The 11,665-nt window shown below is 42.5% G+C and overlaps 1 protein-coding gene across 1 annotated transcript; it reads left to right on the top strand.

Moving 5' to 3' along the window:
- Positions 1-5,003: 5,003 nt before the first annotated feature.
- Positions 5,004-11,414, top strand: LOC311055816 (E3 ubiquitin-protein ligase TRIM47-like; the record flags this gene model as incomplete). Its single annotated transcript, XM_084072081.1, has 6 exons — positions 5,004-5,240; positions 6,007-6,381; positions 6,818-6,913; positions 8,795-9,028; positions 9,681-9,840; positions 10,361-11,414. 6 exons carry the CDS (start codon positions 5,004-5,006, stop codon positions 10,873-10,875), a joined length of 1,617 nt encoding a protein of 538 aa, XP_083928207.1. The 3' UTR covers positions 10,876-11,414.
- Positions 11,415-11,665: the final 251 nt, after the last annotated feature.

The raw sequence follows: 11,665 nt of genomic DNA on the forward strand, positions 1-11,665 counted from the left end.
TTATCTAAGAAGGAGAGGGATGTAGTGTCCAGTGCCACTGATTGTATGTGGAGAGCATGTACCAGGATGTAAGACACAGGTGTATGTAATGAAGACAATTGTATGTGATTAAATGCACACAGCTGTTGGATGATTGGGAAACAGGACACAAGTAAAGACAGTGAAAGGCAGTCGTGTCTCCGTGTGTTTGTATGCTAAAACTGTGGATATCAAACACTACAGTGCCTTTTATGGCACCTACAGTATATCATAAAGCAAAGTCCTCTGATCTGTCAACAACAAATTTGTCATTGGTTGTCATACACTAGAAGGTAACAGACTGTACAATGAAAGATTATGGGCCTTTAAATTGGTCTTGCACGTTACAAAATACGTAGCCGATCTACAGTGACACTACTATATAATAAAAAATCACACCCAGTGTGAAGTGGGCGGTGTGTGGTCATCACAACATGACTCACTTAAAAAAAAGTATAAATTACTTTTTTTTAAGTCCATACTGCTATTCACATTTCAGCTAAAGCAATTTTTGGATTCTTCTTTACGTTTTCCACGAAGCTTCGTCTCTTCCATTGTTGGATTATATAGGCCACTGTATTTTTAGAAATCTTAAATTCAGCTGAAATTTCTCTGGAACCTTGACCAGATCTGTGCTTTGTCATAATTCTGTGTTTAAGCTCTTGTGATATACACTTGGGTCTCACAAGGCCAGTTCTAGGAAGACTTGCCATTGTCTTTGTTTCGGTTTTTACTTTCCTCATTTTAACCATAGTGATTTTGCGATTCTTTTTCACTGATCTCATGAAATACACAACATCTCAGTTAAATATACTACTCTCACATCAAAATGGTTTTAGATTAGCCAATCAGGATGTGAAATTGGAGCACTATGTCACTGTTGTGACACCCAAGTAGGTGGTGTGTGGTCATCACGACATGACTCACTTTAAAAAAAGGATAATTACTTTTTTTAAAGTCCTTACTGCTATTCATAGGGCTGCACATGTGTCATGTGTTTCGCTAGCCAATCACAGTCCTGAATTTGCAAAGTCAGCCAATCACATTACACTTAGTGGTGATGACACTAGCTGTAATGTGATTGGCTGATATGAAAAAAGTATCGATTTGCATTAACAATGGAAGGGTTAGGGGGTACATAAATCTTTTGGTCGGTGTCCAAAACCCACTTATAGGGGGCGGCTACACCGCCCCAAAAATGACTTATAAGATTAGTCATAAGACATAAGACTCCATGCAAAATAGGTAATATGTTTGATAAAGGTAGTGATACAGACAGTACAGCTAGTGGAGCGGCTAAATGCTTTTTTCTGGCAGAATCTTTCAGTTGATGATAAAAGCGTGAAAATTGGCATGAGCAGTCTCCATGGGTCACTTGACAAGAATATTGTCTGAGCCATTTGTAATTTCAAGATGGCGGCCATTTTTCAAGATGGCCGATACCTTAGTGGGCAGTTAAGTGATATGATGGTTTATTTGGTGATACAAGCATGAAAATTGGCATGAGCAGTCTCTGTGGGTCACTTGACAATAAGCCACCCACAGCTACTTGAAATTTCAAGATGGTGGCCATTTTTCAAGATGGCCGACACTTTAGTGGAGCATTTAAGTTATATAATGGTTCATTTGGTGATACAAGTATGAAAATTGGCATGAGCAGTCTCTGTGGGTCATTTGACAATAAGTCACCCACAGCTACTTGAAATTTCAAAATGGCGGCCATTTTTCAAGATGGCCACCACCTTAGTGGACCAGTTAAGCTTAAGAAATCATTTAGTTGGTGATACAAGCATGAAAATTGCCATGAGCCGTCTCAAAAGGTCATTTGACAAGAAACCGCCCACAGCCACTTGAAATTTCAAGATGTCTGCCGTGCGCCATGTGGATCCTTAAATGATACCTTTTCTCATAGAAATGTATTGGGTTCCTCAAAAAGCTCTGTCAAGAGAGGTTGTTTGACTGTGTTTTGTCTCACTCCTCGCCCACAAGCTGTCCAGTTTGGTAAAACCTGTCAGGAGTTGCCTCCCACCGGCATAGCTCTCAGTGTTCACTGAGGTAGGCTTACACAAGCTCCCTTACCACGACAAGGTAACAGTCACAAGGGAGGATAATATATATATATTTTTTTTTAAACTAACAGCCATTACATGTGTCAAATAGATACTAAGGGGTGGGGAAACAAAAAATAAGATGAATAAATGGCAGTGGAAGGTAGTGGAAGCAATGTTACAAAGTAACAACTGAAAATTACACAGTAATAGACTAGATGCAAAGTAAAACATGATGCGCCGATGTGGCGAGGGGAAGCCGAGCCATAGGCCTACCCTTGAAAACACAGAGGACAACGGGGAATAACTCTGGCAAAATAAACATGCAAATATAGGTTCTAGCAGGGGCAATTACATAGGCATGTGAAACTGGGTCCATATCTGAAGCACTTACACCTTCCAGTACATGCCTTGGTGCACCCACAATTGGTCAACTCCCAACAACTCTCCGCAATAGGTGGAAGTGGAGTCCAGAAGACTTTCCACTTCTCGTCCTGTTCCACCCATCCCCAGTCAGATGGGCTCGGCATTTGTGGAGGTCGCTTCAATGCCTGTCCCCACACGTATCCAGCCTCATAAGATGCACGTTTGGCATGCTCTTTGAGTGCTGCTTGAGTTGGCAGGATCAAGTCATATCGTCTTTGCTTTCTGGCAAAGAGATCAAGCCTGGCCTCGTTCACAGTTGTGGACCGGTCATACATTAGATCTTCTTAGTCTCTTGACATGGATATCTTTGGTATCTTCAGTGTCTTCAGCAGATGTAGATGCTCTCTTTTGGGCCCTTTCCAGCTCTGTGTTGTTGAACAGCTTGAATGATATGTTGCTCTGTTTCTTGTCAATGTGCTTTCTATGCCATCACCTTCATCTAGTCGGGTTGGACTAAGTAAGATAGGCAGAGCATTGATCTTATGAAATAATGGAACATTTCTTGCAATGGTATCATGACCAGTACGATCGTGCTCTCTGTTGAATAAACTTGGCTGAATGAGTTTTTCCTTGGTGACCTGCTGACAAATGAAACATCTGTCCCAGTTAGTTTTCACAACTGTTATGATGGCTTCTGCCATGTCTGCAGCATAGGCAGAGGCAGAGGGTTTATCCTTTTACCACCTTTTACCAAGCACTTTGATGTATGGGATACAACTAAGTTTGTGCCTTAACCCAACACTTAGTCCGATCGTTCATCCAATGCCATTTAAATCCCATGCGATCTGTACACCATCCGGTTAATTAAAACCCCATTAACCTTGGCTAGGCTCTCCCGCGCTGGCACAACCTGTCAATTCAGGTGCGGCTATCTAACTGTTTTGGGGTAAATTAGACAGCATTTGGGATACTAACTTTCAATTAGCTGACATTGAACCCCACTCTGAGGTTTAACAGCAGTGATATATCACCAGTGTGCCCTGGTAGTGCAGATATTCACTCTTATCTAATCTATCTATGATCAACAAATCAACACAACTGTTTTAGCATAATAATAATAATAATAATAATAATCGTCCTTAATGAAAAAAAAAACGTACATTTCTATGAGAAAATGTCTTTTGAGGATCCAGGGGGTGACCATCTTGAAAATAGAAATTTCAAGTGGCTGGGAGTGTTTTCTTGTCAAGCAACCCTTAGAGACTGCTCATGCCAAATGTAATGCTTGTATCACCAAATAAACCATTATATAACTTAATTGCTCCCCTAAAGTGTTGGCCATCTTGAAAAATGGCCGCCATCTTGAAATTTGAAGTAGCTGTCGGTGGCCTATTGTCAAGTGACCCAGAGAGACTGCTCATGCCAATGTTCATGCTTGTATCACCAAATAAACCATTATATAACTTAATTGCTCCACTAAAGTGTTTGCCATCTTGAAAAATGGCCGCCATCTTGAAATTTCAAATAGCTGTGGGTGGCCTATTGTCAAGTGACCCACAGAGACTGCTCATGCCAATTTTCATGCTTGTATCACCAAATAAACCATCATATCACTTAACTGCCCACTAAGGTGTCGGCCATCTTGAAAAATGGCCGCCATCTTGAATTTACAAATGGCTCAGACAATATTCTTGTCAAGTGACCCATGGAGACTGCTCACGCCAATTTTCACGCTTTTATCATAAATTGAAAGATCGTAGCACTTAGCTGCTCCGCTAAGCTGTAAACAAAAACAAAAACAAAAACATGAACACTAAAATAGTTGAATTTGACAATGCTGCTGGCATTTCTCTCATTTAATCTGTAGGAACTTAATCTTGTTTCCTGAAATAACACACAATGAATAATTCCATCAACACTTCAGGTGCAACTCCAGTTGTGAGCTACTTATAGCTACTACTATTACTGTCTATGGTTGTGAGAGGACAAGGAAACAATGCAGATGACAAGCAATAAGGCATCACTGAATTGGCCACCAGATGTCAACCTTGTATCATTTTCAGGTTTCCCCCTTTATTATGATCAGTTCACAAGTTCACCTGTCTTGCCATGACATATTTGTAATCCTAGAGAGTTTTAGAGTGTTTCACTCTAATATATGAGCTTACTGGAGTCCGGAGGAAGTGGAGAGAATGTGGAACTAGTGAGAAAGTCGAGATATTTGACTAAAATACTCATTTTCTGCCATACTCTATCCCAAATAAATACCCCCGAATATCTTGTAGCCTTGTGTCACCACCACCAGGCTTATCCACACAGAGGGGAAATGATGGTGTAGTGTGAGAGTCCAGCTGTACAACGTTCAACCACAAGCTGAACCTGTTTGTGCTACACAGTCACTGTCTCTTTAAAACCACTGCCTCCTGTAAACATACAGGAAGTCTCTCCCTTTTCCTCTCCCACTTTTTTCAGAAGAAACGAAACTCTGAGCTGTTGAGTCTTTTCTCTCCCAGTCTCTCTTCAGAGTGAACTAAAGTGTTTTCTCTCAGAGTGAGTGCAGTTGTCAGTCAAATGGCAGAACAGCAGCAACAACAGGGATGTGAGCTGGACCAGGATCAGTTCTGCTGTCCTGTCTGTCTGGACCTTCTAAAGGAACCAGTGACTCTACCGTGTGGACACAGTTACTGTAGAAGCTGTATTGAGAGTTACTGGGACCAGTATGAGGAGACTGGAGTCTACAGCTGTCCCCAGTGCAGAGAGAGCTTCAGTCCCAGACCGGTTCTGACGAAGAACACCTTGCTGGCAGAGGTGAGATGACCTTACAAGTTACAACCACACATTACACTACATGTTCTGCTTCCACAAATACTATAAGAAGAATGCTATTTAGATAGCATGTTAGACCAGTGGTTCTCAAAGTGGGGTCTGGGGACCCCTAGTGGTCCATGAGGGGGTTTCCAACAAGATGTGTTAATAGAGCATCACAGTTTGTTTAACCACTGTAACCCTATACATCAGCTACTTGAAAATTGCAGATCTACAAGCTCACAATGCGTCACAACACAATTTTAACAACATAAATCTTGTATGGGGGTACATATTAATTCCAGGTCCTTGACATGAAAAGGTTTGAGAACCACTGGTTCAAACAGATGCTTGATGTTTACCTGGTATCTTAGTTTATTTGCATTCTACTTACCTTATGCTGTCATTTTGTTGACTAGGGTAGATCTTTGACTGTGTTAGTCACTGGTTAACCATTAAACTCTAGCGTCACTATTCTTGCCATGTCATTCACCGTAGGCAAACATAATAGCAGATACATAGGGTTCTAGTGGTTAAGAGTGTCTGCTAAATGCTGCTTGCATTGTACATTTTTAACAACATAAAGCAATCAACTTTATTCAATGCGAAGAACCACAGTGAAGAAACACATTGTTCAGATAATGTTACAATTATCTTATAGATGAACTTACCTGTAATTTCTCTCCCACTGTGTTTATCACCATGAACCTCACAATGACTGTGTTGTATTTGTCATCAGTGAGTGACCTCCCCTCCTCTTCACTTCCAGGTTGTGATGAAGCTGAGCAGTACAGGAGGTCAGCAGTCTTCTGTCTCTGCTGCTCTGCTGTACGCCGGTCCAGCAGACGTGGCCTGTGATTTCTGCACCGGAGCCAGACGTTGCAAAGCTCTCATGTCTTGTCTGGTGTGTCTGGCCTCTTACTGTGAGACTCACCTCCAGCCTCACTACAATGCTCCTGTGTTGCAGAAGCACAAACTGATCCCAGCCACCAACAAACTGCAGGAGAAGATGTGCTCCAGTCATGACAAGCTGATGGAGGTGTTCTGTCGCACAGACCGGCAGTGCATCTGCTATCAGTGCCTCATGGATGAACATAAGGGCCATGACACGGTGTCAGCTGTTGCAGAGAAGGCAGAGAAACAAGTAGGACCACGATCACTTGAAGACAAATCATAAGATAGATCATGTTTTAAAGACAGAAGCAGAACTAAATGACCATGTCAGAGACATTAAAATCACAAACCAGGGTGTTGTACAATAAAAAATATTAAAGGATTAAGTAGGCCTACACTCATTTTGGACCCAATGAAAAACTAACCTGACTTCGCCAAATGGAAGAAGCTTCTGACACATTTTGTTTCACAGCAGGCTATTGATAACTTTTCATGAATCATATTTCATGTTCATTAATCTTGCCCCTGTACTTTTGGAGAAGTTACATCGTTCGTTTAACTAAACTGTCTCAAATCTCACTTGTTTTTGTCCTGCATTCTGTATGAGTTCTCTCTCTCCTGGTTGGATAGAATTGGTATCCCAACCTTTGTTTACAAGCCAAACTGTCTCTTCCTGTTTCTTGCAGAAACAGCTCGTGAAAATACAGCAGAAAGTCCAGCAGAAGATCCAGGAGAAAAAGAAGGAGCTGAAAGACCTGCGACAGGTCATGGAGGCCCTGAACGTGAGCTGATATTATGATAATAGTTCTTGTTCTTGTGTTTACTGTGATGCTATATGGATGAGACAGTGCCATGTGTCATCAGAAGGGTAACCGGTCAGGTGGGCACAAAAACCAACTGGGCACACCGGACAACTGGGCACACAGCCGTCTGGGCACACAGGTCAACTGGGCACACAGTCAACTGGGCACACAAGACAGCTGGGCACACAAGACAGCTGGGCACACAGTCAACTGGGCACACTGTCAACTGGGCACACAAGACAACTGGGCACACAGTCAAGTGGGCACACAAGACAGCTGGGCACTCTGCTTTGATGTGCCCCCCCTTTCTATGAAATCCAGAGATTAGTGAACCCCTGCTGTGAATTGTCTGCTCCTGGGTTCCTGAGCAGACGCTCCTGAGTTCCCCCCCTCCCTCAGACAGCTGCATAATCACCCCCCTAGGGTTAGGATGAGAGTTCGGTATAGGCCTAGGATGTGCTCCTGGGTTCCTGAGCAGACGCTCCTGAGTTCCCCCCCTCCCTCAGACAGCTGCATAATCACCCCCCTAGGGTTAGGATGAGAGTTCGGTATAGGCCTAGGATGTGACAGTTTCTACTGATTCAACCTAGTGGTCCCTCCCCACTGCTTACACCTAATGGCCCTCCTCCACTGAGTTCACCCGCATAATCACCCTCCACCCTGGTGGGTTAGGTTTAGGGTTAGGGTTAGAATGTAAGAGTCTCCACCGATTCAACCTACACACACACACGCACGCACGCGCGCGCACGCGCACACACACACACACACACACACACACACACACACACACACACACACACACACACACACACACACACACACACACACACACACACACACATATGGGAGAGGCAATACACAGCTCACAACAAATGGATGAGGATGCTGTCAGAACTGCAAGGACACACTGCAATACACTATCTCAGTAACAGACATTACACAATGTCTCCCACCGTCTCTCTCTCACAGTGGGGGAGGCGGGGGGTACTTATATATCAAAGGAACACAAAAATCCTTGGTAGTCATACGGTGTGCCCAGATGTCCATGTGCCCATTCATCTCGTGTGCCCAGATGTCCGTGTGCCCAGTCATCTCGTGTGCCCAGATGTCCATGTGCCCATTCATCTCGTGTGCCCAGATGTCCGTATGCCCAGTTGTCTAGAAACTCGTGTGCCCAGATGTCCAGTGTGCCCACCTGACCGGTATTCATCAGAAGCACTAAAGCAGTGGTTCTAAAACCTTTTCAAGGAGCCCCCAATTAATATGTATTTGGCTGCAGAACCACATTTGAAAGTATTTGTGTGCCAGCAACCCACATATAAGATTTGTGTTTTGCAAAATGTCTGTTCTCTCAAGATTTGTTTTAAATGAGCAGATCTACAATCTCACAACGTGTTGCGACGCTTTTGATGTGTTGTGAAGTTGTAGAACAGCTAGTTTCAAATAGCTGATGTATATAGGATAGGGTTGTAAGGTTGGTTAAACAGAATTTTATGCTATATTAACTAATTTAGCTGGGGACCCCCTGGAACCCCCTGAAGGACCCTTGGGGAACCACTGCACTAAAGTACCCAGAATGACAGACAGTAAAGAACAGTGACAGTAAAGAATCCATCATATCATGGAACTTCTGGAATGGCCAACAATACTTCTGTTGTGACTGAATTTATTCACCACAAAGTTATACAGAAACAATGCAACGAATAACCAAGAGTTTCTTCCTTTCTTTGTGTGTGTGTGTGTGTGTGTGTGTGTGTGTGTGTGTGTGTGTGTGTGTGTGTGTGTGTGTGTGTGTGTGTGTGTGTGTGTGTGTGTGTGTGTGTGTGTGTGTGTGTGTGTGTGTGTGTGTGTGTTAATCAGAGCTCTGCAGAAGCAGCAGTGGAGGCCAGTGACAGGATCTTCAGTGAGATGATGGTCTCCATTGAGAAAAGACGCAGTGAGCTTAAAGAACTGATCAGAGATCAGCAGCAGACTGCAGTGGCTCAGACTGAGGCTCTCCTGAGGCAGCTGGAGGACCACATGGAGCAGCTGGAGAGGAGACATGCTGACCTGGAAGAGCTGTCCAACACTGATGACATCCTCACTTTCATTCAGGTTCCACACATGGCATTTTATTGTTTGGTTTTGACTAATTTAGGAGAAAGCAGCTTCATATCATATTATATATATTATTATTATATTACTATTATAGTATATTATATGGCATAACATGACATTATTAATGCTGGTAGTGGTAGTTACTAATATAGTTCTAGTATACAGTAGTTGTACAGACCAGAATAACAATGTCAGAATTAGGCCCGTCACAATTAATTGAGATAATCACTTTTTGCATAATTGTCGTAATTGTTTCCATTTTGAAAAATGTTCAAACATTTTCCCACAATAGCAGACCTAAATGATCAGCTTGTGAGCTTATTTCTACGATTTCTAAAATATACAGTATTATGAAATATCTGCCCTGTGCAATTTTTGTTCTTAGATTGGAACAGAAATTTCATTTCTATTTATTTGCCAAAAACACAATCATATTGTGTGTGTGTGTGTGTGTGTGTGTGTGTGTGTGTGTGTGTGTGTGTGTGTGTGTGTGTGTGTGTGTGTGTGTGTGTGTGTGTGTGTGTGTGTGTGTGTGTGTGTGTGTGTGTGTGTGTGTGTGTGTGTGTGATCAATGTACTAGTCTATTGGTCTTGCTACAGTATAATGTCCTTCCATCCCTGTCTATACTGGTTTACTTGTCTCTCTCCAGAGTTTCCAGTCTCTCTCCGCTTCCAGTGGATCTCCAGTCTCACCCAGTGTGGTCATCTGTCCTTGGAGGTCCTTCACAGATGTGATTGATGTCGTGTCTGGTCTGAGAGACCAACTAGACAACATCCTGACGACAACTTGGCCAGAGATATCAAAGAGAGGTGAGATTTAAATGGGTTTGTTGTTTTTCTAACCAGCCATCATAGTAAACATGGATTGATGAAGTCAGAAGGCAACAGGAGCAGACTGATGGTACACAGGTTGGCTGTCAGATTGGACAGTGACATTGAAGAATTTAAGCAAGCCTATTCCTCAAAGGAGAGGTTAGGGTTAGGTTTAGATGTAAATGTCTTTATTGTGTTTAACCGGCCCCTACTGTACAGTACATCTCTAAGTGTTGAAACAGTTTGTACAGGCGGAAGTATGTCTGGGATGGCTACAAAAGCCTGTAATATGGGGGCAGTGAATTGGTTTGACCTGTGTTTCATGTCACCCACTACAGTATATCCAGTGGAGCCTCAGACCAGAAAGGACTTTTTACAATGTGAGTTCATGTTGATGCAGGTTGTGAACGTTGAAGTTTCAATCTGATATGCTGTTATTTAAAGCTCTAATGATTTTGACTCTAAACACAATAAGGTTCGTGAGGTTTGATTTTTCTTTTGTCATGTGTTCTCACAGATTCCTCTCCTCTGTCTCTGGACATGAACACAATAAGCACATCTCTCTCCCTGTCAGAAGAAAAGAGGAAGGTGACTAAAACACAACCACAACCGTACCCTGATCATGGAGAGAGATTTAATCCGTCCTACCCTCAGGTGATGTGTACAGAGGGTCTGTCTGAACGTTGTTACTGGGAAGTAGAGTGGAGTGGTAAAGAGGTTCGTATAGCAGTCTGTTATAAAGACATCAGCAGACAAACGTTATTTGGAAACAATGATAAATCCTGGTGTTTACGGTGCTATGGTAAAGACTACTGGTTCAAACACAACAATGTTGACACTAAAGTGCCAGGGCCTCTCTCCTCCAGAGTGGGGGTGTACCTGGATCACAAGGCAGGTACTCTGTCCTTCTACGGTGTTTCTGACACAATGACCCTCCTACACACAGTTCAAACCACGTTCACACAACCTCTCTATCCAGGGATAAGGGTTTGGAGCGATGGAGATACAGCAGAGCTGTGTAAGACATGGTAGACATGTTAAGAATACTGATGATGATATTCAGTTGAAAACTATGTTTTCTTCATTTGATTTGATTATAGATTTTCCCTTCTAGATAAAGCATATGTAAGAATGGTGTGTACAGTATACTACACCATCATGATCAATCAATCCATTGTGTTCCGTTCATTGCATTTCTTTAATAAGCCTGCTGTAGACAATCATTATACAGTATGCCCTGTTATCTTGTTGATATTACTACAGAGCCCTCTGTCACTCTGTGTAGATGTACTGAATTGGTTCTCAAACTGTGGGTCTGGACCCCCAGGGGGTCCCCAAATGATGATATTTTGTTCATGTTTAACATTGTTTTCTCACTCAACATTAAACAAACCAACATACAGTATGTTTGGTATATACAGGGTATCTGCACATTTCTAAAGTGACAATTTAAGGACTTTTAAGACCTGTTGAATACCTCTAAAATAAAACATGGCATTACTGTGTCAAAAGTAATCGACAAACTATACTATAAAAAATGGTCAAACATTGGTAAAATATTACCTGACAAAGAGACAGAAAATGTGAAAATAGCAGATTCACAAGCTCACAACGAGTTGCAACGCGAGGCGTTGTGAGATTGTGGATCTGCTATTTTCACAATATTAGTGAAGTCAAACTAAATGTAATGCCTCAACTCCTGCAATTCCAAGTGCATGTCAGGGTGGGTGGTCCCCAGTTAAAATATTATTTTGGGGGGGTCCCCAGTTCAAATATGATTATTTCGGGGGGTCGCGGCCTGAAAAGTTTGAGAACCACTGGT

Source organism: Gymnoscopelus microlampas (genome assembly GCF_963454915.1).
Source record: "Gymnoscopelus microlampas genome assembly, chromosome: 11".
In the NCBI taxonomy this organism is placed as follows: Eukaryota; Metazoa; Chordata; class Actinopteri; order Myctophiformes; family Myctophidae; genus Gymnoscopelus; species Gymnoscopelus microlampas.